General features: G+C 43.7%; 1 protein-coding gene across 1 annotated transcript in view; it reads right to left on the reverse strand.

Moving 5' to 3' along the window:
• Window positions 1-24,522, reverse strand: part of LOC128323180 (protocadherin gamma-B5-like) — a 158,901-nt gene that overhangs the window by 12,160 nt on the left and 122,219 nt on the right. Inside the window, exon 4 of the mRNA XM_053245899.1 lies at window positions 9,649-9,737. Within this exon, the coding sequence (XP_053101874.1) occupies window positions 9,649-9,737 (89 nt within the window). The remainder of the gene's footprint in view (window positions 1-9,648; window positions 9,738-24,522) is intronic.

Below are 24,522 nucleotides of genomic sequence, written 5' to 3' on the forward strand. Positions count from 1 at the left end.
GGACTACCTCCAAGTGATAAAATCTGTGCAATGTGTCAGTGAGTTCTTCTGCCTCACATTAGGGCCAAACAAGTGTAGCTGTGTGATTCTTTTTCCTAATTTTTTTTTTTTTTTTTAAAGGGAAAACTTCTGTGGGAGGCTGGAATCTTGGGGTCGGGGAAGGGGCTGCTTAATCTTTTTTTCTGCCTAGCATTCATCTGTCAAAATCACCTCTCCAAGCTACTATTCTGCATCCTTCCTGTGTGGAGAGAAAGACAGCTTGAGGAGACAAATCTAAGCAGACAAATGGCTGGCAGGAAGCAGGTTAAAGTAGCCTTCCTCCCCACTGATCCTCCCCCTGGTGCCAGCTAAACAACTGTGACTTTTAAATGGTAACCTCCCTTTGTATTACGTGGCCAATTGACCTGAATGTTTGTCCCAACTCTATGACTGACAGTAGACAAGGAGAGCAAATCTTAGATTAGGCAAAAATAAACTCATGTCTGTGCTTCTCTCATGAATGGATCTCTAAGCTGAGAATATTTAGGGGCTTATCACTGGCGCTTTGGACACTGTGCCTGTTGCCTGAGCTTTGACCATTGCAAATGCATAGACCTTTATTAAACAGCAGAGAGGCCAGTTTAGAAGACCTGCTGGGGCCTGCAGACAGGTGGTGTCTAAAAATCCATACAAGAACATTCCACCAGTCTCACTTTAGCATAGAATGCATGCCTAGCATGTGCAGGAATGCCACATTCCCTTCCCCCATGCAGCCTTGGCTTATCAGCTTAGATCCTTTTCAAATCCTCTTTCTTTAACAAAAAAGAAATCTCAAAAATATTTTTTGTTCATGGTTGTAGAATTAAGCCCCTTAGGATTTCTGATTTTCCATGGGTACTTTAATTCTGATCTGTGCTGTTACTTCCCTATCTGCCTACCACAGGAGATGGGCCCAGAGGATTTCTCTTTGATGTTTCAAAAGCAGTGGCTTTTAAAATTAGCTGAAGAAGTTCCAACTTCCTAGGCTTTTCAAAACCAATGCATAATGAGGTCATAATCATCACGGGCATTTTCCCCCAAGGCTCATATGGATAATGTCACAACAGTGCTAATAGCTGTGGATGAGAGACTTAAAACCAACAACAACCAACCAAATCACTACTGACTGGCCACTAGAATGTATTAATGATTCCTGCTGCATGGCCAGAGAAATACATTATCTACAAGAACTCACTGGGACATATTAAGATCCTGCCTAATCACATCCTCCTCATGTCTTTCCAATCACTTTTGAGAGGCCCCACAATTGCTCTTGCCCACTCTACTTATGTACTGTTTTTCCAGAGATCTACAGAAATGTGTGGGGAGATATTGAGATGCTGCCAAATATCTAACAAACATCACAGGTTCTTGAATAACCATAACAGGTTCCCTCCCCACGACTGAATTGCTTACAGCATAGGCTCCAACTGTCCCTATTTTCTGGAATCTGTCCCTTGTGAATTAGTTCTCCCATTTTTTTCTGTTCAGTTTTTTTCATGCAAGTTGCCAGAGTTGTCATTCTTCAGGATTCAGCTCCCTCCCCAGAGTCTCTAGAAATTAACTCTCCAAGAGAGTGAGTGGATGAATTGTGCTTCTAATACACCTGTATGTCAGTGGTTGGACAACACTGAGTGTTCTTCCAAATGGAATAAGATGTGCTACCCAAGAAGCTTGTACACAAGATCCAAACACAAATTTACTCACCCTCCATGTACTACTGTTGGTTTCCATCTTCCTACCCAGCATGAATTCATGCTGAGTTCCGATACAGGTCCTTGTGTGAACTAGCCACCTGAGGCCAATTCTTGCTTTCTGAAAAGAACCAGCCCTTTCCTCCATTCATCGGAAAAGTAGTAATAAGTTACTGGAAAGCAAGAGCTTACTAGCAGGTGGCACTGCAAAAATTGCATGAGGCCCTGGCACTGCATCTGAACATAGCATTAATTTGCATTGAGAAGACGGAAGCCAGCACTAATGTATGGAGTGCGAGTAAACTTGCACTTGGATCTTGTGTGCAAGCTTCTCAAGTAGCACACCTTATTGCCATCTGGAAGGACCCTTTGGTATTATATGCAATGCATAACATATAATAGATGGATAGATTTCAACAATGTGTAATAGTGGGTAAGTGGGTAATAGGGGCAGTATAGGTTTATCTGATCTGCTTTGGTAATCTGGAATAATGTGTTCTGCATGCACTATTACCTGCTTTCCATTTGTGGTATGCTTATATTAAGAATTATACACCACACCTCTCAGGTTGCTTGGCCACACACTCTACATCAGGCCTGTTGAACATAGGCCCCCCCGATGTTTTTGTACTACAACACCCATAATCCTCAGCCATAGTGGCCAATAGCTAGGGATTATGGGAGCTGTAGGCCAACATCTGCAAGAGGGCTGACATTGAGCAGCCCTGCCCTACACATTCTCAGTCATGTCCCTATTTTCACCAGTGACATATTGGAGGGTATGTGTACATACACATAACACTCACTCTTGCTCTCTTCATAGAGAGACCATTTCAAATGGTCATAGTAATGATTTAGTAGATTTTGGGATCCTGCTCAGTGGTCATCAAGAAATCTTCATGAAGAAGATCCCCCAAATGGCCAAGCTTCCTCAGATGGCCGGAAGTGCTTACTATTGAAAGCACTTCAGATAATTGTGCATTATTTTGCAATTCTTGCAGCAACTATGCAAGGTAAGTAGTTATATGCAGAGCCCCTGGTGGCGCAGTGGTAAAACTGCCGCCCTGTAACCAGAGGTTACAAGTTCGATCCTGACCAGGGGCTCAAGGTTGACTCAGCCTTCCATCCTTCCGAGGTCGGTAAAATGAGTACCCAGAATGTTGGGGGCAATATGCTAAATCATTGTAAACCGCTTAGAGAGCTCCGGCTATAGAGCGGTATATAAATGTAAGTGCTATTGCTATTGCTATAATGATGATGATTTCCCTCAGATGGGGTAGGGTTGGGTGAGGCTGAGACAGAGTGACTTGCCTAAGGCCACCTAGAGAGTTCATGAGTTAATTGAGAATTGAACTAGCAGCCCCCTAAATCAAAGGTAATACTCAAAGCTCTACAATTCAACACCATATAAAGTCTGCTGACTACAAGGGAGGACAATTAAATGTTTAGGTCTTCTAAAATGTTAGATTCAAAACTGTTGCAAGCTCTCCTAGGAGATTCTGAACTGAAGGCCAGTGTGGAAAGGTCACCCCAAACCGAACAAGGGACACAAACAAATCTTTATGCCAAAGTTAAAATACTTTTTGAAGTATAACCTGAAAGTGAAAAAGTGAAAGTGAAACCGCTTAGAGAGCTTCCAGCTATAGAGCGGTATATAAATGTAAGTGCTATTGCTGGAAAAAAATGCAACTTTCTTTCATAGCAACTACATATTAACAATTGCATTTTAATTAGCATTGCCAATACTCAAGACCAAAATTATAACTTTTCTTCTTCACAGACAAAAATACCTATGTTTTATTCTCATACCAAGGATCACTGCTCACACACTGTGAGGCTCTCCACACAAGCAGTGTGGAGAGCCGTAAGGGATTTTGGCGGGTAGAGCGGGTAAAGCCCACTCTCCCCACACACAAGCATCTGCCTTGCTCTGGGGAGGTTGTGATAATAACCTATGCATCTGGTCGAGATGTAACATAGAGCCAGGATTAAATCCTGGTGATGTTGTTGAGCCTTGGATGCATGTGCAAGAGGAGGAAGAATTCTTAGGACAAACCAGAATTGAGCCAGGCCATTCTGGTTTGTTCTAGTCAGAGTTTAAAAATAAATCAGGAACTGAAGCACATTTATTTTGAAATTCTGGTTAAATGAAGTCAAGATTGCTTGGTTCGGCCATAACAAGAGACCCTGCCTTGTTATATGCAATGATCAGCACTAGAATCCTTCTCCCCCTTGTGTGCATGCTTGAAGCTAGAAGATACCACATGAAACTAGGATTCATTTCTGGCTCTGTATTACATCTGAACTTATCTAGTATCACATGATACTAGATACTCTACATTACATCTGAACTGTACTTGGCTTAAATCCAAGTACCACAGCTTAACTGGTTTGTGATTCAAGGAATCACCCTAATATGTAATCCTGCTGACTATTCTTTTGTACAACTGTAATGTAGTTCCACTGTCACATGATATATAGTAAGCCTATTCACATGAAACCTGGGTTGGGCTACTCGTGTATAGCACTGGGATTGAGCTTGATCAGGGTGCTGACCTCCTTCCCAACCCGAGTTTTAACCCTGGCCTTTAGCTAGGGTTAATGGTGGGGGTGCACCCTTTACCCCGGCACTTGGGTTGTACACAGTCCAAGCATATAGTTGGGCACCTAGCGTGCCCTGCTAGTGGGGGAATCCCTAAATGCACCACACAAGCAGTATTTCCTGTTTTCTCAGCTTCCAGTAATCCACACTGCCAGGAGCAGTGTGTATTGTGTGGGTGTGCGCCAGTGCACAGAAGAGGGGACCACTGATTGTCTGGGGGTGTGGGAAGGTAGGTCCATCCCTGCCTTCTGCCCCGGTAATAATTGTATGTATAGCTTTACTATCTAGTACCACACTTTGCAGCTGGTGTATGCTTTACAAGATAAACTAATCGTTTGAGTGCTCTGTCTTACAATGGACCTAGTTGTAGTCACTGTAGAATGTTTTCAAGTAAAACACATCCATCAACATTTATTATCTGGATAGGCATGCCCCCGCCCCTCTTCAGAGATTTAATCGATAGAGACTTTGTGGTGGGGGGAGGGGAGAGCTAAAACCTCAGAACTTGAAATTCAGTGCATTTATATGTACATGAACTAGGTTTTTAGAAGGCAACCTCCCAAGACTAAGTAAGATCAGGGTCAGAATACTCTGTGGACAGGGTCAGAAAATAGGCCCTGGTAAACAGGGATGTCTGGAGCATATGTTAATCCACATCAACAGTGAGTTGCTAAGGAGAATGACCAATATTAGATATGAATGCACAATACTCCGCTCCATAAACACTAGCCTTCATTTAGCAGAATAATGAACAATCTGCTTAAATTAATCTTTAAAAAGCACTGGGCAGCATTATGACTTGCTTTCATCTGAGCACTTGCTTGCATGCTTTGCTGGACTAAGTCCATTATGTGGCTTGTGCCAGAGATTCTACAAATAGCAGGCACTGAAGCCATAAATACTAGCAGTAGTCTCTTTACTCCTCTCTGGAAATCCTTGTAGGTTTTCAGTTTCTTTACATTCTGTTGATCACGTGTGACTCTGTGCTGGGGGCTCACTATAGTCCCTGAGTGGCTTCTTGTCTAGTCCCCAGCAGAAGCTGCTCTAGTGTAGCAAGCACAAAGATTCTGGCGGAGTGTTCTCCTTTTTATGTACCTGGTTGTTCACTTCCATTTGCCCAAGGTGTGAGCAGCTGCCACACCACATCTCTGTTATTGTTCATACTGGACAGGAGGAAGTTAAAGACTCTTCGTGTCTGGGCTTATGCATAGTGAGTCAGCAGGCAGAGTCAATACTTCAGTCTTTACATGGCCCCTATTAAAAATTAGGTGTCAACCAGAGTTCTATGGAAAGCAGTCTGCTCTAGTATATTAAAGGGAGCAGATTAGAAAGAAAAATGTCAGAGGATGAGAGCATGCAGTGTACAAGGTAATCAGATCGTGCATTGTTTATGATATGTCTCACTGACTGCATGCATTGGAATAGCCTGTGCAGTAGTCTTCACAGTGGAACTATATTACAATTGTACAAAAGGATCATCAGCAGGATTACGTGTTAGGGGATGAGCAACTGATCAGTCACCCTAACAGCTTGAGTCACAAACCAGTCAAGCTGGGGCACTTGAATTTAAGCCAGTTTCCTTCCACTGATGTGCAGCACAGGCCTAAGCATGCTTACTTGGAAGTCCCACTTAGTTAAATTGTGCTTGTTCCTTTGTTCAGGGCCATATTAGATACAATGCCAGCAGATGTGACAGTGGCTAACCTGATCCGAATATAGTATGGTCGGGTGCAAATTAAAGCACAACATGAGGAGGGAGAATTGGACTCTGTGCATTCCTCCCCCAAATCTGTTTAAAAAAGTGTTTTTCTCCTGCTGAGGAAAGCAGCTAATAAAAATGGTTTCCGGAGAAAAAGCAAAGGTGGAGAGAGGATTCAACTCCTTGCTCCTGCCTGACCATCTACATTCTGTGTTTTACATATAATTGACAGAACCCTGTTGGGTCCTGCTGTTGTCATAGCTAGTTGCACGCATAGGACTACAGCCTTCAGAAAATTAAAAATGGATTGGGTGGAAGCAGAGAGGCACCATCTTGTCTTAGTTGCTGGAAGCTGTTTAAGCGACAGGCACCATCTTTGGTCAAAGCTATAGAAATCCTTCTAGCACTCACACATAATGAACATAGAACAACAAAATTTAAACAAACTGATTAATAAATTAAAGAGCTTCCGAGTGATTACAAAATGTCCCTGATTGATTTGAGTGTCATTTTAGATGAATTATTCTCTTTCTCCCTCTTCTTCTAAATGGGAATCTCTCACTTTCTTTAATAAGAGCCCTGTTGAATCAGACCAAGGTCCATCAGATCCAGCATTCCTGTTTTTCACAGTGTCCAACCAAATGCTTCTGTGAGGTCCACGAGCAGGACCTGAAGGCAGCAGGTCTCTCCTGCTGTTGCCCCTGCCCCAAGCAACTGGTATTGAGAGGTATACGGTCTCTGAACATGGAGGCTCCACAAACGGTAATCATCTGACCAATAACGAGTGGTCTATTATGGAGTTCTCACCTCCATAAATTTATCCTGTCCCTTTTTAAAGCCATCTAAGCTAGTGGCCACCACCAGTGTTCCCTCTAACAGGGATTCCCAGTTGTTGCTGACTACAACTCCCAGAATCTCCAATTGCAATGACTTTTCCTTGGGGATTATGGGAGTTGTAGTCAACAACATCTGAGAATCCCTGTTAGAGGGAACACTGGCCACCACTACATCCTGAAGCAAAGAATTCCATAAATCAATCAAACCTTGTATGAAAAATGCATCTTTTTTGTTTGAACTGAATCCCCTACCAATCAATTTCACTGGATGGGAATGAAACGCTCTAGCATTACAAGAGAGGGAGAAAAAGTTCTCTCTATTCACTTTCTTCACACCATACATGATTTGATAGCTCCCTGTCATGCTCCCCCCTCCCCTTCATCTTTTTTTCTAAATGAAAGAGCCACAAATATGTTACCTTTCCCTGGGAGAAGCCTTTCCATGAGGCAGGGTGAGGCAGCCACCTCACCACCACGGATGCTACTCCACTATCTACTGCCACCACCCTTCCTTGTCCCACTGGGGTACACTGTTCCTTCCACGCTCCTTGTCACACTGAAGCATGCCTCTTCTCATCCCTCCCCACTCTATGATGAGCTAGCAACACCCCTGCCATCATTGCCTGGCTGGGCAGCATAGTCTGAGAGTGCTTGACTGCCACTCCTGTTGCTTTGGGAGGACCCACCTGCAGATGTGGGATGGGGGAGGACATACTGGCCTTTGCCACAGTCAGCAAAATGTCTTGGACCACTTCTGACCTTCCCTCATAGGAAAGCTGCCCCAGTCCCCTGATCATGCTGGCTGCCCTTTTCTAAACCTTGCCCATTTCTATAATATTTTTGAGATGGGGCAACCAGAACTGTACTCAGTATTCAAAGTGAGGTTGTACCATAGATTTGTCTAAGGGCATTACAATACTAGCAGTTTTCTTTTCTGTTCCTTTCTTAATGATCCTTAGCATGAAATTGACCTTTTTCACAGTGGCTGTACATTCGGTCAACGTTTTCATTGAGCCACCCACTGCAACCAGGAAGATCTCTTTCCTATTTAGTTCATTTGCCAGTTCAGAGCTCATTAATGTATATGCAAAGTTAGATTTTTGTCAGTATGTCCAAGGACAAGGCACTTGCAAGCAAGCTGAAATTTTGCAGATTTATTTGAAGTAAGTCCTACTGCAATCAGTAAGACTGATGGAGAAATTATATTACCTTCAGAATTATTTGTTTCATGCACATGCAGCTTTATGTATAAGGAGAGGAGAGCTGGTCTTGTGGTAGCAAGCATGACTTGTCCCCATAGCTAAGCAGGGTCTGCCCTGGTTGCATATGGGAGACTTGATGTGTGAGCACTGCAAGATGAAACCACTCTGGGAAGAGCAGAAGGTTTCAAGTTCCCTCCCTGGCTTCTCCAAAATAGGACAAGATTTTTTTATTGAACCAACAAACCCTATCTCCAAGATAGGGCTGAGAGAGATTCCTGCCTGCAACCTTGGAGAAGCCACTGCCAGTCTGTGAAGACAATACTGAGCTAGATAGACCAATGGTCTGACTCAGTATATGGCAGTTTCCTATGTCCCTCCAGGGGAAGCAGACATCTGCCAACATATCCCTATTTTCCCTTTCTCTTGAATGGGAAAACAGGGACATGTTGGCAGGTATGCAGACAGGTTTGGTGAGAGAGAGAAAGGGGGCGTGGCAAGGCTTGGCAAGAGAGAGAGAAGCCCACAATTGGCTCCATCTCTCTCTATCTCTGGCTCTGCGCATCACCTGTCCTGCCTAGCACCAGCAGCCACCCACCTGCCCCCCAGTCTCAGGAGCCACCAGCTGGCACTGACTGTTGGGTAGACAAGACTAACTGGGGGGTCCTCCTTATACATATGAGTGCTGGCTTGTCCTTTTCCCCACTGAGCAACCAGCAATCTGAGGGAGAGCATTTTGGTTCCTGGAACTGCACAGGATACAGTTAAACAAATAATTCTCTTGTGTGTAAAGAAGGACATTGGATATGAAGCTGAAAAGAGATGATGATGAACATATGGACCACCTGAGGCTATTTGTACAAAGATGTGTTTCAGAGCTTCAGCATAGTTTCCTTTCTCTTCTAAAATGTTAGAACAAATGCTCTAAGAACATTTGTCACTGACCTATGCCAGCCCTAGAAATGTTTACCTGGACTACTTAAATAAGGCTTTTATGTGTGATGCAACACATAGGAAACAGTAATTTGAAAACCCACCCCAACTCATATATAGATTTTTTTAAAAAAACCACATGTTTATATCATACCAATGACTAGATTATGCAGTTTGCTTTTTAAAAGAATCTGAAAACACATGGGCTCTCCGACATGTTTATCTGCAGTGTATTTCAAACCAGTCAGCTTTTCAGTGCATATACAAGCTATCCATTACCATGTCATTTTGTCTGGTGAAAAACAGGATGCAGACAGGATGCATTTGAGGAGCAACTCCTCACTTAAATTTTTTCAGATGGTGGGGGAGGAAAGACAGCTTCGTGGGGGGAGTAAAATATATTTTGGGGATTAAAGATATAAGTTATTAGGTTTGGTGGGGTGGATTTAGTAAAATGAGAGGGTTATTCCTCAAATACTTGAGTGGGGTGCTTCTGGTGAAAAAGACCTTACTAGCATTTAGGTAACCACCTCCTCTTTCTGGTTGTCAACCTTTTCATCTTTTATAATGCAGACATTTCATATAAACTTTTAAACGCATGACTGTAAATGTTTTTGTATAGTTTAAAGCAATAAAAATATATATTACGTTATTAGTGGAAACTAACCATTTGCTGAGGCCAGAATCATGGCTTGAAGCATTTCTGTATCAAACTGGTTGTTTGGCCAAGTTCCATTTTCATCTCCATTCTGAGATCTAAGAAGAAAACAAGACAAAGGCACTTTTAAAATACAGTAGATTCGAGCGAGCGAGAGAGAGAGCGCACGAGCTGACAATGGAAGATAAACTACACATAATACACAACATGGTTTATTCTTAGTATTTTTAACAAACAAACAGAACGAGATAACTGCCTCCCAGAACAGCCGTATGATAGCTGTTGTCTGGAGGCAGTATAGGATTTAGGGAAAGGTTCAGGTCCAAAACCTCTCTTAAAATCCAGCTTTTTCATGAAGCCTTTGGCATAATGCCTCAGTCCCCATAGCCTAAGCTCAACTCAACTAAGAGGGTGAGCAGGCACCAGTGCCACCTCTCACTCACTAGTGCCTCTCTGGATAGTGGGTGGGGCAGGCAAATGATTTCTGCTGCAGCAGTGGCCGTTCTTTGCAGCCTGCCACTCACTTGTTGACACTCTCAAAGAAGTCCAAAAGGTTGGTGATCCATATATTTTATAGATGGGCCTTGGGCCTGATCCAGCAGGGCTGTTCTTATGTTTATTTACATTTAAACCTTGCTTTTCATCCAAGGCGCTTTGTGGTGTACATGGTTATGTTTATCCCAACAGCCCTGTGAAGTTGGTTAGGCTGAGAGATAAGTGAGGGGCCCAGAGTCACCCAGTGAGTTTCATGGCTGAATAGGGATTTGAACTCAGTTGCCCTCCTTGTGTCAATATCTAGACTGTAAGCCCCTTGGAGCAGGGACCTGTCCTCTCATTCTTTGTAAAACACCATTCTGTACATACTGATTGCACTATATAAATTCTTCTTCTCTTTTTTCTTAAGAGAGATGGCTCTATTCTGAATCACTGTGATCTGCTGATGAGTATATTCTAACTGGGGATGATGCAAAGGAGGACACTGGGGCTAACATTCCTTTTATATTTGTGCAAACGAGGGAATTTTGGCAGGTGCAGCTCGCTATGCAAGGAAGGGAAAAGGTGCACCTGCTGACATTCCCTCTGCTGAAAGGCTTTCCAGGCGCCGTATTGTGATATGAACTTGCATGGACTAGAACATCCAACTTTGTCAGATGCATGAAGCATCTTCTTGTAAAGTCAAATAAATCCTCATTTACTTCATATACCTGGTGAAATGGACCATAGTCCACCAAACACCTACGCCACAATAACACCACAAGACTCTTTGGGTGCTGTCCTATACTTTACAAAATGGTTGTTGAACAGCATAGGATCTGGTGTGAGCCCCTTATTCACCGGCAGAATTTGAGTTACGTCTCCACCATCTCTGCTGGTACAAGTGCACCACTATGCCAGCAGAACACTATGTCAACATATCTGTACTGCTTGTAGCTCTGGCCAGCGAGGCCCTGAAACAAGGTTGAGAGTTGGGCATATTGTGAGTGGGATGGGAAGAGAGCCAACTAACACTAAATTGTATACCCGCTCCAGACAACAAATATTCCCTCCAACTCCAGAGGTTGGCAAAGTCAAAAGGAACCACTGACATCAATGGAGAGCAAAAACCCCACTGAATCCTGCCCTTCACAAACACACACCCGCCCACTGCATATAGGAATTGCTTCAAATGATCACCTGGAGACTGATGCCAGCCTTTGGAGACTCCAGGCTAGTCCTAGGGGAGAGCTGGTCTTGTGGTAGCAAGCATGACTTGTCTCCATAGCTAAGCAGGGTCCATCCTGGTTGCATATGAATGGGAGACTTGATGTGTGAACACTGTAAGATATTCCCCTCAGGGGATGGAGCTGCTCTGGGAAGAGCAGAAGGTTCCAAGTTCCCTCCCTGGCTTCTCGAAGATAGGGCTGAGAGAGATTCCTGCCTGCAACCTTGGAGAAGCCACTGCCAGTCTGTGTAGACAATACTGAGCTAGATGGACCTATGGTCTGACTCAGTATATGGCTGCTTCCTATGTTCCTATGTTAGAGGGCTGGCAACCCAACTTGAGGTTTTGATCACAGACTGATCATAACAAATGCTCTATAGATAATTTTAAAAAGTGTTTTTGAGTATCTTCTGGCCATTTGGGAAGCAACTAAAGGATAGCAAGAATGGGTTACAAGGGCTGACCTTATAGCCAAGTGATTTAACTTGTTCTGTTGGAAGGCTGAAACCTTAATGCTAAGAACAATGGTAACAATTCCAAGAATTTGTCTTCTTCTCTGCAAACAGGATATACATTTCTATGCATAGGGGATTACTTCATGGCACATCTGATCTGATAAATGATTCTGGCCCAATTGGCACCGAATGTATGGACACAGATGCTTCTCTGCATCTAATGTGTCATACTACCCTCCTGCATACTCATGTAAGAGAGGAACATCTGAATCATATAAATCAATCAAAATTCATTACGGTCTTAGATCAAATCAAATACAGCTGAATCACATCTAATTGCACAGCTAAATACTGTTTTAATGTATGATTTTAACCACATGACTAGGTATGATTTGGATGTGCAGCTCCCATGTGACAAAGCAGTGGCAAAGGTGGTGGCCCTATGACATTTGCTAGCCTTTTACAATACATTTGCTAGCCTTTAAGGAGCCCCAGAACATTTTGTTGTTTTAGTGCACACCAAAAAAACTCACCCTCCAAATTAGCCAATTCAGCTAGGACAGTCAGAATTTTCAGAGCTTTGCCCCAAGGAAAATCCCACCCTATTATCACTATCTTGATTTTAAAGAAACAGGTACACTCCCCCTCACTCATGCTGCATTATATATGCCTATGATAGCTAAACATTAGGCCTACAGAATAGGCATCATATGGATCAAAAAGCTATTCCTAGCAAACATGGATATAAATCTTTTATATTCTTTTCAGACTTATGGTGAAGCCAAATTCTATAATTGTTTATCACAAACCATCAAGCAACCAAAGAATACCAATATGACAAATATTTATATACCACTTTTCAACAAAAGTTCCCAAAGTGGTTTACATGGATAGACAGACAGACAGATAAAATGGCCCCCTGTTCCCAAAGGGCTCCCAAATAATAATAAAAAAGAAACGTAAGATAGACCCCAGTAACAGCCACTGGAGGGATTCTGTGCTGCGGGTTGATAGGGCCAGTTGCTCTTCCCCTGCTAAATAAAGAGATATCACCACTTTAAAAAGGGGCCTCTTCGCTCAGTTAAGCAGGGGGAGAAACTGGCATGAATCATATTCTTCCATAAGCAGATTGAAAATTTCCTTCTGAATTTTCATCCCCAGAGCCTCAATGCTAAATGCAAATTAGATTATTTTATTTTTGGTTAGTTGTCTTTCCACCCACCCCTGTGACTGGAGAAAACCCAGCTGGAACTTGAATGGACGTCTGTGGGAGGTGGGGGAGAGGAAGTGAAACTGTTTGACTGATGTAGCCCTCTTTCTACTTCTTGAATTTACTGCCAATGCTAATGTTAAAATGCATTCTTCCACTATCTTGGTAAGTAATTTAAAATGAACATGCTGCTGGCCTATCGAACTGTGCTCTTAGCAGAACCTGTTCATGCACAACCCATTCATGATGAGGATTTCTATTTTCATTTGTGAAATGTTGGAGGGTATATGTCTGCTTCAGGAGCTAGAACAGGACAGTTAATGATCATGTCCAGCAAGCAGAGAACAGCTTTGTGTAATGGGGGATGAGGGGGACATACTCAGGCAGTGATTTGTGTTGTGAGAATAGGGGTATTATAAGTAGGGATGTGCAAACAGGTTCGACATTGAATGTGTTCTACGTCAAAATGGTTCAGTTTGACCGTTTGGGGTCAAACGGAACCATCCCGTTTGGTCCGACCCCGGACCAAACACCCCCAACTGTTTGTGGGGCTTCGCGGACTTTATTATTATTTTTTCCATTTTTTTTAACTTACCCCCTTTGGGGAAGTTGTTGGAGGCGGATGGTGGTGGTGGTGGGTATATGTGGAGGTTCCCCCTCCCCTGCCGGCCTCCCTTCATGCCTATACCGGCCATTCGGGCCACACAGACCTGGGCCACACAGAGGCCAATTGCGCAGATGTGGTGGCCTCCAAAATGGCTCCTGCACCGGAGCGGGAAGTGCTGGCCAAACAGCTGGTATAGGCATGAAGGGAGGCTGGCGGGAGGAAGGGGAACCTCCGCGTAACCCCCTGCCGCCTCCAACAACTCCCCAGAAGGGGGTAAATAATTTTTTTTATATGTTCATGAGCCCCCATGGACCGAACCAAACCAGGGGGATTAGAGGGGATGCTGGACCGAATTGGCCCAGTCTGGTTCGGGTCCAGTCCAGACACAAACTGAACCAGCTGGTTCTGTGCACACTCCTAATTATAAGCATTATAAGTATTCATGTCAATTTGAAAAGCTGGGTATGGTGGGGTGGGGAGGAGATGGGGAAAAAAACATGCTGTCATAAGGCAGGCAGTATTAGTGACTGTGGAAGGTACTGCTGTAACTCTTCTGTGCAGTGAGTTGTTACTCACTGCCACCAGGTAGAAATTTTTTTTTACTGGTTCTATGACTGGTTCTACCACCTAGTCGTCCACCTAATGACTTGACTAGCAAGCCAGAGGTTGCTGGTTCAAATCCCCGCTGGTATGTTTCCCTGACTATGGGGAACACCTATATCGGGCAGCAGTGATATAGGAAAATGCTGAAGGCATCATCTCATACTGCGCAGGAGATGGCAGTGGTCAACCCCTCCTGTTTTCTACCAAAGACAACCACAGAGCTCTGTGGTCACCAGGAGTCGACACTGACTTGATGACACACTTTACTTTTACCTTACCACCTAGTAACTGGAGCTTCTGCTCCTCAGATTTACCAAAAGGTGGGGTGGTAAGGCAATTTAGCCTTAAACATGGGGTAAACATGGGGTGGGGAAAATAGACAGAGCCACTATTGAAACAGTTTTTTAAAAAACCAAGAAAAAGTTTACTTGATTCAAAATTCTAAAGCAGTGTACTAATGATGTGTTTAGAAAACCAAAGCAACCCCATTTTACTTAGAAAACCTCATTCTAACTTAAAGTAACCCCAGCCCAGCTCAGGGACATCATGGCCTCTCATGATCAACGTCGTTATCTCTCTCCACTAAATTGTATCTAAGAAACTTGGTTCTCACAAGGTTCTCACTGTTCTTTGCTGACAGTTAAGAAAACAAGATTTAACCAAATAAGGAGTAATCACCAGATGAACAACGAATCATTCACATGCGTACTAGATACTTAGTCCACCATTTTATTGCCACGTATACTATGTCTAGGGTGTCAGCATCATTCAGATTGTTTGTATAAATGTAAGATGCACCTGTAACCAAACTGTAATCAGTTTAAGAGCGTAAGCCTATTGATGACCTATTGCTAAAACTGCAGTAGCAATAAAAGCCTCTAAATGATTTCCACTGAGTCTGTTTGATTGACTAAAAGGCGGACCCAGGGATGAACCGAATTCACATCACTAATGTACGTAAAAATAGAAAAAAGTTGTTGAGCAAAAGCACAAGAAAAGTGTTGAAATAATGAAATCCAATCGCCTGTTCAAACTAGGCCCAGCAACAGCCTCAAAGGAGCGCAAAGGATAACTTCTCCCAAAGCTTCCCTCCTTCCTCTGCAGTAGGCCTGGCTCCCACACTGTTACAACCTAGCAGTTTCCACCTCTCCTATAGGCCTGTGTATGACATAAAGAGTCAGAATTCCCAGCCCCCACTGAGGCAGAACCTCAAGGGGCAAGTTCCCCAGAGGGGAGAGTGCCACAAGGCTGCCAGGACATCACATGTGGGGCTGGAAATGGTAGTTCTGCTCAGAGCTGGGACACTTGAGGCTGGGAATTCCAACCAGAAATTTCAGCTCTTTCAGACATGCATGGGCATACTCTTCTATGCTGCAGTGATTCCAGCTCACTGATTCAAATTCTCTGCCTCTGACTGCCCCCAGTCAGCTTTCTCTGGCAATCTACTTTTCTCTTCACTGTCTCAGCTCTGCTCCTGTCTCTGAGTCTATTGGTTTCTATTGACACTTCTCTGCTGTAGCCAACTTTCCTTTTATTCACTCTTTTCCCTCCCATTTTTCCCCAAACAAACCAATCAAAACAAACTCAAGTTCCCTCCATTAAAAAAAAGCCAATCAATTCAAACTCCATCTTCCCTCCAAAGCCAAAATAGGAGCTGTGAACTTTTGACCCTTGCACAGCTTAACACAGAACATTTGGAGTAAGTGATTACATATGCAATACAAAAATCTGTAAAACATATGGAGGAGGTTCAGGCCTCATTTTTCACAGTGACACTGGCTGATATTCTGACTAAATGTACTAGAGGAAGTCATACAGATATTTTGTAGTCCTTTAGACTAATACCTGAGTAAGTTAGTCTGTATGATTGTCAACCACTGCTAACACATAAAGGTTCTGCAGTTCAAAAACCCATTATAGCTCCTTGTGAAAACACCTCTGCCCAGGATAGCCAGTAATATTCAGTATCAGGAAAGAGACAGGTAGATGGAAACGTAAAGAAGATGAGAAAGTAAAAAACAAAATTCCTTGAACAATTTCTAAGTCTGGGACTGGAATTAGAATTAGCGGAACCGGCAGCAAGGGCTTTTGGATGTATTATCATCTCCAGAGATATTAACTTGAACCAGAACAGCCAGAATACTGCTGTTAAGCATGTCCCAGAATCTGCTCTGTCCTGGGATGCAGGAAGGAAGGAAACAGAGACCATAAAATATTTTTACAGGCATAGATTTGAAATAGCTGAATCTCATGAATTCTGAAGATTTATTTATGGTTGATGCTGATAAACACCCTCCCCCTGCCCTCACACATACTATTTTCCTATGTGGGAGGCATACAGTGTATGCCATATGGGTAGCAGAAATACATCAAAGAGATATTTTGGGTGTTTTTTAGATCCTTTCCCCCTTTGGGGTGGAGGGTATGATGTTATCTTCAAAGCCTGCTGTAGTAAGAACCAGGAGCCCAATACTACAGAACAAAGAGAAAGGTAAAAAATGGGTCCTCTCTAAAGGAAAGATAAAATGGGGGGTGGGGTGTAGATTCTTGAGTTGTGCTGGTGCTACCAAAGGTGGGACCCAGCCAAGTTAATGGGAAAGAGTTGACAATCTCATTGTTAAAATCACAATTTCATACTGATAAAGAAGCAGAGGCATCTAGCTTCAATGCAAAAACCTTTATTTGTGCAACAAAGATGCTATGGGTCTAGTGGTTTTTTTGTTTTTTGTTTGTTTTTTTTTACAATCATTCCAAAAGCACAATTTCTTGGAAAAATATTCCATATTTTTCAAAGAAGAGATAACCTGAATCTTAAAAAAAAATCTCCTGTTGTTCTGAATCTGCTCAGATTATATTAGCAAAGTTTGAACAGAAAATAGAAAGTCACCTCCCAGTATGATGCATTAGCGGGCAGAACTGGAATAACTGTAATCTTATATACTAAGGTTACATGATGGGTATGTAAGAATTTCAAGTATATACCTTCCTATCGCTGTATAACATTTACACAGGTAGTATGAAAGACAGAGGGAAAAGAACAATTCATACCATTAGATTCTTCTGGATTAAAAAAAAGCACTTTCCTGTGCAGCAGAGCTCAACATCTTTCAAAGGTTAGGCTGTCTTGCAGCTAGCACACTGGCAGTTTCCATAGCAACATATTGCATGTACTACGCTGATTGCATCACAAATACTTCTTCCATTCTACCATTGCATTTTTGCTGGCATTGTATGAATTTTTGTTAGCCCTGTTGGTTCCACCTCTCATTTTACAGAGAAAGGGGTGGTCCATTCCCCTCTTGTGAAGCACATGTTCGCAAATATGCAGAAGGTTCTGGGTTCAATCTCCAGTGATCTCTTGAGAGGTTCATTCTCATGCCTAATGCCTGTCCCAGCTATTGAAGGGAGACAGTAGGAGAGAGTAAGGAATCATTGTCACTTGATGTTTGAGTTTGAAGGGAAATACACACACACACACACACACACACACAATTAAGGAACAACTGGATAAGGAGGCAAGATAAGGATTATCATTTAAAGTGAGATCATTTATATGTGTTGACAGCTGTGTAACTGGCCTGATGTTTTTATAGGGGGAGATCAACATAAAGTGGAATCTTTACATGTGGTTGCAGCAGTAAGATTGCCACTTGAGGGGATTTAACCACAACCTGTGTATAAATTTTCTTAATAGTAATTCTCAATCAAAATTTGCAGGATGTGACAAAGCATACCTGACCATGTTCCCAGAGGATATTTTCACAGATGTGCTATGGAGACATTCTACTCAATTAGGCTGAGGCAGTAAGCTCAATACAAACATCCTTTTCACAGTCTTCATTTGTACTGAGTAATTTTTAAGTCCCAATCACTCCTGAGCCTCTCTTAAGTGCTATGTCAACCCTCTCCCCGCCCACTTTGGCAGTTGTGTGTGTGTGTGTTTGTGGTGGGGTTACAACAAATTTGGGGAATTTAATATAAGCAAAATCTCACTCAACAGATGCAGAATACCAGGGAACCTGAAAAGGTCAGCAAGAATTTATAATCATCTGGGAACCTTTATTACTTGTGTTGATGCTTCCAGCAATTGGGGATCACATGCCAGCTCAGTATAATTAGATTGTTTTACCAGATACATAACTGGCCAGTTATTACCGTTCCTTCAGCTTATTTCCAGTATATTTGAATGTCTTATTTATTATTTATTTATTTATTTAATAAATTTCTATACCGCTCAAAATGCAAGTTCTCTGGGCGGTTTACAAAATAATAAAAACAGCCAATAAAAGATTAAAACATTTCAACAATTAAAATTAAGAAGTTAAAACTATTAAAACACAATTAAAACAGTATCTAATTAAAAGCCTGGGTGAACAAATGCATCTTGACTGCCCTTTTAAAAGTTGTAAGAGATGGCGAGCCTCTTATCTGAGCAGGAAGTGTGTTCCAAAACCTTGGGGGAGCAATGGAGAAGGCCTGTCCCCAAGTAGCCACCAGACAAGCCGGTGGCAACTGCAGACAAACCTCTCCAGATGATCTCAATGGGTGGTGTGGTTCACAGTAAAGAAGACGCTCTCTTAAATTCTGCCTTGATAAGGCAGTGCTATGTTAATTAACATTTAGAACATTAGCATTGTTCTTGGAATCTATTTTACTGAGAGAAAACCCTCATTGTGCAAGATTTGAAATAAAAATAATCATTAATATGTCCTTGGGCATACTAGTGCATACTAGTGTAACTAGATCAGCTCCTGGGTGTGTGAAAGACCCCTTCAGGCAAAGTATTCTGAATATTTGATTCTGAATGCATTGTATCAAGCCTTTTGCAAACACTGCAAATGGGTAAAGCATACCCATGAGAGGCAACAGGATTATACCCATTGGCCATTGCTCCTCACTGCATCTAAGATCAATTTTGAGGTCCCATCCACACAGGGACCTGCCACATGTACAGTGCATCCCAATGCATGTGGATTCCAACAGTGTGAATTGTACCCTGAAGAAATGGAGAGTACAAAAAATGAGTACAGAGTTTATGCTCACTGGGCATAGGGCACTGTGAAAAAAGGACCTTGGAATGGATGGATGTCAGATATGGTGAGGGACCAGGGTCAGCAGATGCAATCACATAGACATTTGCCCAGGGCTTCTGCCATTACACTGTGCCAACACTATTCACATAGCGGGGTGGCCAGCCCTGTTTAAGTCCCGCTGACTCATGTGTGCATACCAAGAGAGCATACCCTTAAAAGCACTCAACTTTCCACTCTGGCTGCAAGTGGCAGGGAAAGATTGATAGAAGAGGGCAAAATGTCTTTCAGAAAAGCTGGAAACCACAGGCTAGTATTATTGGTCTACTTACAGAAAGGTAGGTTATAGCCAACCACAAATGACTGTGTTTTATTTCTGTATTGTTGGCACATAACAGAAATAGCTAAATGTTCAAAAGAGGCAAAAACATAATAATAATAAAAATAACCATCTGGGTTTGTTTTTGTTTTTTGCTGACAATGGGGCATGTTGTTCGACTATAGCAGGCATTCTTCAATGCTGCTTCTTTCTAGTGGATGGCCAGAACCACTGCATGAGTCAGTGCCAGAGGCTAGAATCTAATGCTGGATTAGGAACATAGGAAGCTGCCATATACTGAGTCAGACCATAGGTCCATCTAGCTCAGTATTGTCTACACAGACTGGTGGCAGCTTCTCCAAGGTTGCAGGCAGGCAGGAACCTCTCTCAGCCCTATCTTGGAGATGCCAGGGAGGGAACTTGGAACCTTCTACTCTTCCCAGAGTGGCTCCATCCCCTGAGGGGAATATCTTACAGTGCTCACACATTGTCTTCCATTAATATGCAACTAGGGCAGACCCTGCTTGGCTAAGGTCAAGTCATGCTTGCTAGCACAAGACCAGCTCTCCTCTCCTGGAAAAGTATGGAGCACTGGAAAGTATAGGGAATTGCTCTGCAAAGTATGGGGAATCCTATTCCCTGGTCTTTAACACAAGACTTTTATAAAGTCTAAAAGGGTTTCATTTACACTAAGAAATTTAATGTGAAGCAATGAATGAGTTAAGCAAGTGATTTTTAATATCCTAGTAACACTTGTATCACATTCTCTTCATGTTTTTTTCCAAATGGCTGTTATTTCACAAAGAATCTTCTTTATATATATTTCTCCAAGGCATAACCGTCGCTAATCCTATGTGTGGCAGCTCTCACGAGAGTTCGTGAATAGCTGCCTGGATGGGGGGGGAGAAAATGGCAGCTGCTGGCTGGCCGGCAGGAAGGGAAAGCGCAGGCCAGGCTGGCCAGCGAGGGAAAGCGCCAGCCACATTGGCCGGTGAGGGAAAGCGCTGCCGGCCGACGGGGAGGGAATGTGCTGGCCAGGCTGGCCGGTGGGGAAGGAAAGTACCTGCCAGGCCGTCTGGCAAGGAAAAACGGATTGGGAGGGGGAGAACGGACTGGAGCTGAAGGGGTGGTGGTGGAAGAGAACAGACTGGGGCTGAAGCGGGGGAATGAAGATGGGGAGGAGAGACAGGGAGAACTAGGGGTGCAGATGCTCCATGCCGGATCAGCTAGTTATAGTTAATTCTCTAAGAAATGCTTAAAAATCTTGATTTCTTCCTAAATTAGTTATAAGCAGAGACTGAGAAATTCAGTTCAGATTACATGACCTAAACACATCTTAAGACTTAAGTGTGTTAACAAGTACATGCAGGAACTCTATGAAGGAACTCTAAATTTTGATCCAAGAATAAATTTGCAACATTTGTTTCATGCATCTTCCAAAACAAGAAAGAAGAGAAAGAGAAGTCTAGTCTGGGAATCAGGAGGTGTTGAGAGGTGATGAGGGGTAAGGAATTTCCACCTCCTCACCTCGACCCCTGTGCTGTGCCATGGTGTGGCTTGGCGCTTCTTTTGTTTTTCTAGAAGGGAAAACAAAAGGTATTAGCTCCCAAGATTTTAGCTAGGGCTGGTAACTAAAAGCCAAAGAGCCTCTGAGGAGATAGTGAGGTGATTCTCATGACTGCCAAAAAGCAGGCTAAGGGAGCCTAGCCCGCTTTTTGGAGGTTGTGTGCTGCCACAAGAGCCGAGCGACTCCCGGCAGCAAACTGCCCAGACCACCCCTCCCCTTAGCCCTTAGGTTAATGGAGCGAGCACTCCGCTAACTGGGGTTACCGGATCGTGTGCTGCCGCAGCAACTCACAAGGAGACCTCTGACTGGGCGGCTAAAAAGCAGGCTGCGGCCGCTCAGGGGCAGCTGACTGATAGTATGCGGGGAGAGAGGGCTTAGCCCACTCTCCCCGCAAACCCCATCTAGGCTTTTCTCACTGATCATGAGAAGAGCCATAGTGAGTTCTAAAACTGTGTTCTACTCCGGTTTGGGAGCCGAATGTGCTCCCAATTTTTGGTTGTGTGGAATCAAGGTAGGGAGAAAACCTGGGTAGAAATGATTGTGTGGAAGCAAGGTAGGAGGAAAAGCTACCCAGGTTTTCCTCCTACCTTGCTTCTGCACAATCACTTCTATGCAGGTTTTCCTCTTACCTTGCTTCCTTCCACACAACTGAAACTTGGGAGCACACACAACAAAAAATATTTATATACCACTTTTCAACAAAAGTTTCCAAAGTGGTTTACATAGAGAAATAATAAAGAAATAAGATGGCTCCCTGTCCCCAAAGGCTCACAATCTAAAAAGAAACGTAAGACAGACACCAGCAACAGTCACTGGAAGTACTGTGCTGGGGGTGGATAGGGCCAGTCACTCTCCCCCTGCTAAATAAGAGAGAATCACCACATTAAAAAGGTGCCTCTTTGCCCAGTTAGCAGGGGTCTGAAATCAGGGTAGAACACAGTTTTTGATTGTGTGAATAACCTCAGTATAGAGCTAGACAATTCTGATAGTAGGGGTTATCACTTCCAGGGAAGAAGGAAAGCTGCTCCTTGGGCAGAAGAAGGCTTTCTCGTTTGCAGAAGCCAAGCATGTGGTACAGAAAACCTTGCCCTTCTTGTGAAACACGCTAAGGCAAGGGAAAGGGCTACTCCTCAAGGACTATCCACTGGTACACTTGGAACAGCTGGGAATATGATTATATTCTTATACCAATAGGGGAAATGGCATTCTTCAATCTCCTTTTGAGAGAATTTGAAAGGAAATGTGAAAATTGCTTTTAGCTGACCAAAATGCAGGAGTATGCCCTTGACTTTTGGTAGTGGGATGACATAACTATAACCCAGAAAGGAAATGTAACAGCTTGGGTGTGTATATTGTGAGGGACATAGGAACAAGGCTAGTACGCAAGGTGGAAACCCTATAGGATCACAGAGCCACCTAAAGTCCTATGGTTAATGATACAATTGGGTAGTCTCCATCCAAACTAATGGACAGTTGCTGAGCCTCCAGTCAATCTTCTCATTAGCATTCCATTAACACCTGCTGCTACTGAGCTGGGGCAGGCTGTGAGTGACTGAGAAACCTCTTCAGATTAAGAAAGATTAGGGACAACTAGGATTGCCAGTTTTATTTCTGGCAGGGCTCCTGTTCCAGTTTTAATAGCTATGTGACAAACAAGAATTTCTGCACGTTTCATTAGTTAAAGCCACAGCTGCCCCATCAGAAAGGTTGGCAACTAGGGATGTGCACGAAAATCTTCGGCACCGACAGGGGGTAGCACTTTAAAGGCAGGGGACGGTGTACTCACCCCTCCCGCCGCATTCCCCCCCGCCGGCGCGCTGTTGATTTTAAGCCCCTTGGGGCGGCAGCGTTCCTCCCTGCCGCCCCGTTTCCCCCGTCGGCCGGAAGTGGCCGGAAGTCACGAGTGCGCATGCACCCGTCATGCGTGCGCGCCCTTCTGCCTTGTGCACGTATATGCACGACGGGCGCATGCGTGCTCGCGACTTCCGGCCGACGAGGGAAACGGGGCAGCAGGGAGGAATGCTGCCGCCCCAAGAGGCTTAAAATCAACAGCACGCTGGCGGGGGAAATGCGGCAGGAGGGGTGAGTACACCCTCCCCCGCCTTTAAAGTGCTACCTCTGTCGGCATTTTGGCGCCAAAACTGCCCCCAGTGCCAAAACGTTTCGGAGGCCTTCATAATGGCCTCCGAAACGTTTCGGGCACAAGCCTATTGGCAACCTTACAATCAGTCACATGACAGGTTTGTAGGAGATGACTTATTTGGGGAGGACAAGAATATAGAAAATTGCTTATTTCTTTTTGTTTATGGGCTGGAGAGGAGGGTCAGTTACGCATATGTTAAAACAAGTAGTTCTAAGTAGCCCTAATGGATACACAAACTTGTGGACGTGGTATGTTTCCCTTGGAAAGTAGGCTAAAAATTTCATAGGGCTGCAGTAACAGTATTCTAAGCTGAAGTGGCTTGAATATCACATTGGTCATGGCTGATCGAAAATATTACAATGGCCATAGGTACAAATTCTGCGAGTTGCTACAGAACAGGATTGCCAACTGACTAGAAACATGGACTGAATTGCTCTTTTATGATATTTGACTGATATTTGATCAGTGGAAGATCAGCATGTGAATTTTTTCATGGCATTAAGCTAAACATTATCACTTGCTAACTTTCTGTAAAAGGAAGTGCACAACTCTACTACAAAACCAGCAAACGGCACAAGCAGAACAGTTCAAACTATGGACCTTTTCTTGCTTTAAGACTGAATAATGCCACCTGTTCTATGATGGTGATGTTCCAACTAGGGATGTACACGGAACTGGTTTGCTGGCCCTTTATGGGCCTCTGAACCGGTTCAAATGGTGGGCGGTTCTACCCGTTCAAAGAAGGGGGGTGCATCTTTAAAGGCAGAGGGAGGGTGCACTTACCCCTCCCCCCACCAGCACTCCATTTTCTTAAGGTCCGTTGGGGCAACCTCCCTGCCACCCCGTTGCCCCCTTTACTGGAAGTAACTGGAAGTATCCGACACGCCTGCATGTGCTGGGCACAGGTGAGTGCACCTGGTGGGCATGTTGTGGGTGCGTGTGCACACACGGAAGGTGCACGATGAACGTGACGTACGTGTACCTGTCTAGGAAGATGTGCACAGAGTGCTGGGAAGTGTAGCCTTTCCCAGTGCTTTCCTCTTATCACTCTTAAGAAAGGGCTTCATCTCTGTTAAAGGGCCCTGCCCGCACTGAGAAAAGTGCAGTACTGTGTGGAGGTCAGTGCAGTGAGACATGCCTCTAACTTTTAAAGATTGTTGTCAAAGTGGTTCCTGCTTGAAAAACAGTGAAGATCATTGCTCTATTCAGTTCTAGACATTATTTGCCTCCTTTTCTATCATAAGCCA

Source organism: Hemicordylus capensis, chromosome 4, assembly GCF_027244095.1.
Source record: "Hemicordylus capensis ecotype Gifberg chromosome 4, rHemCap1.1.pri, whole genome shotgun sequence".
Taxonomy (NCBI): Eukaryota; Metazoa; Chordata; class Lepidosauria; order Squamata; family Cordylidae; genus Hemicordylus; species Hemicordylus capensis.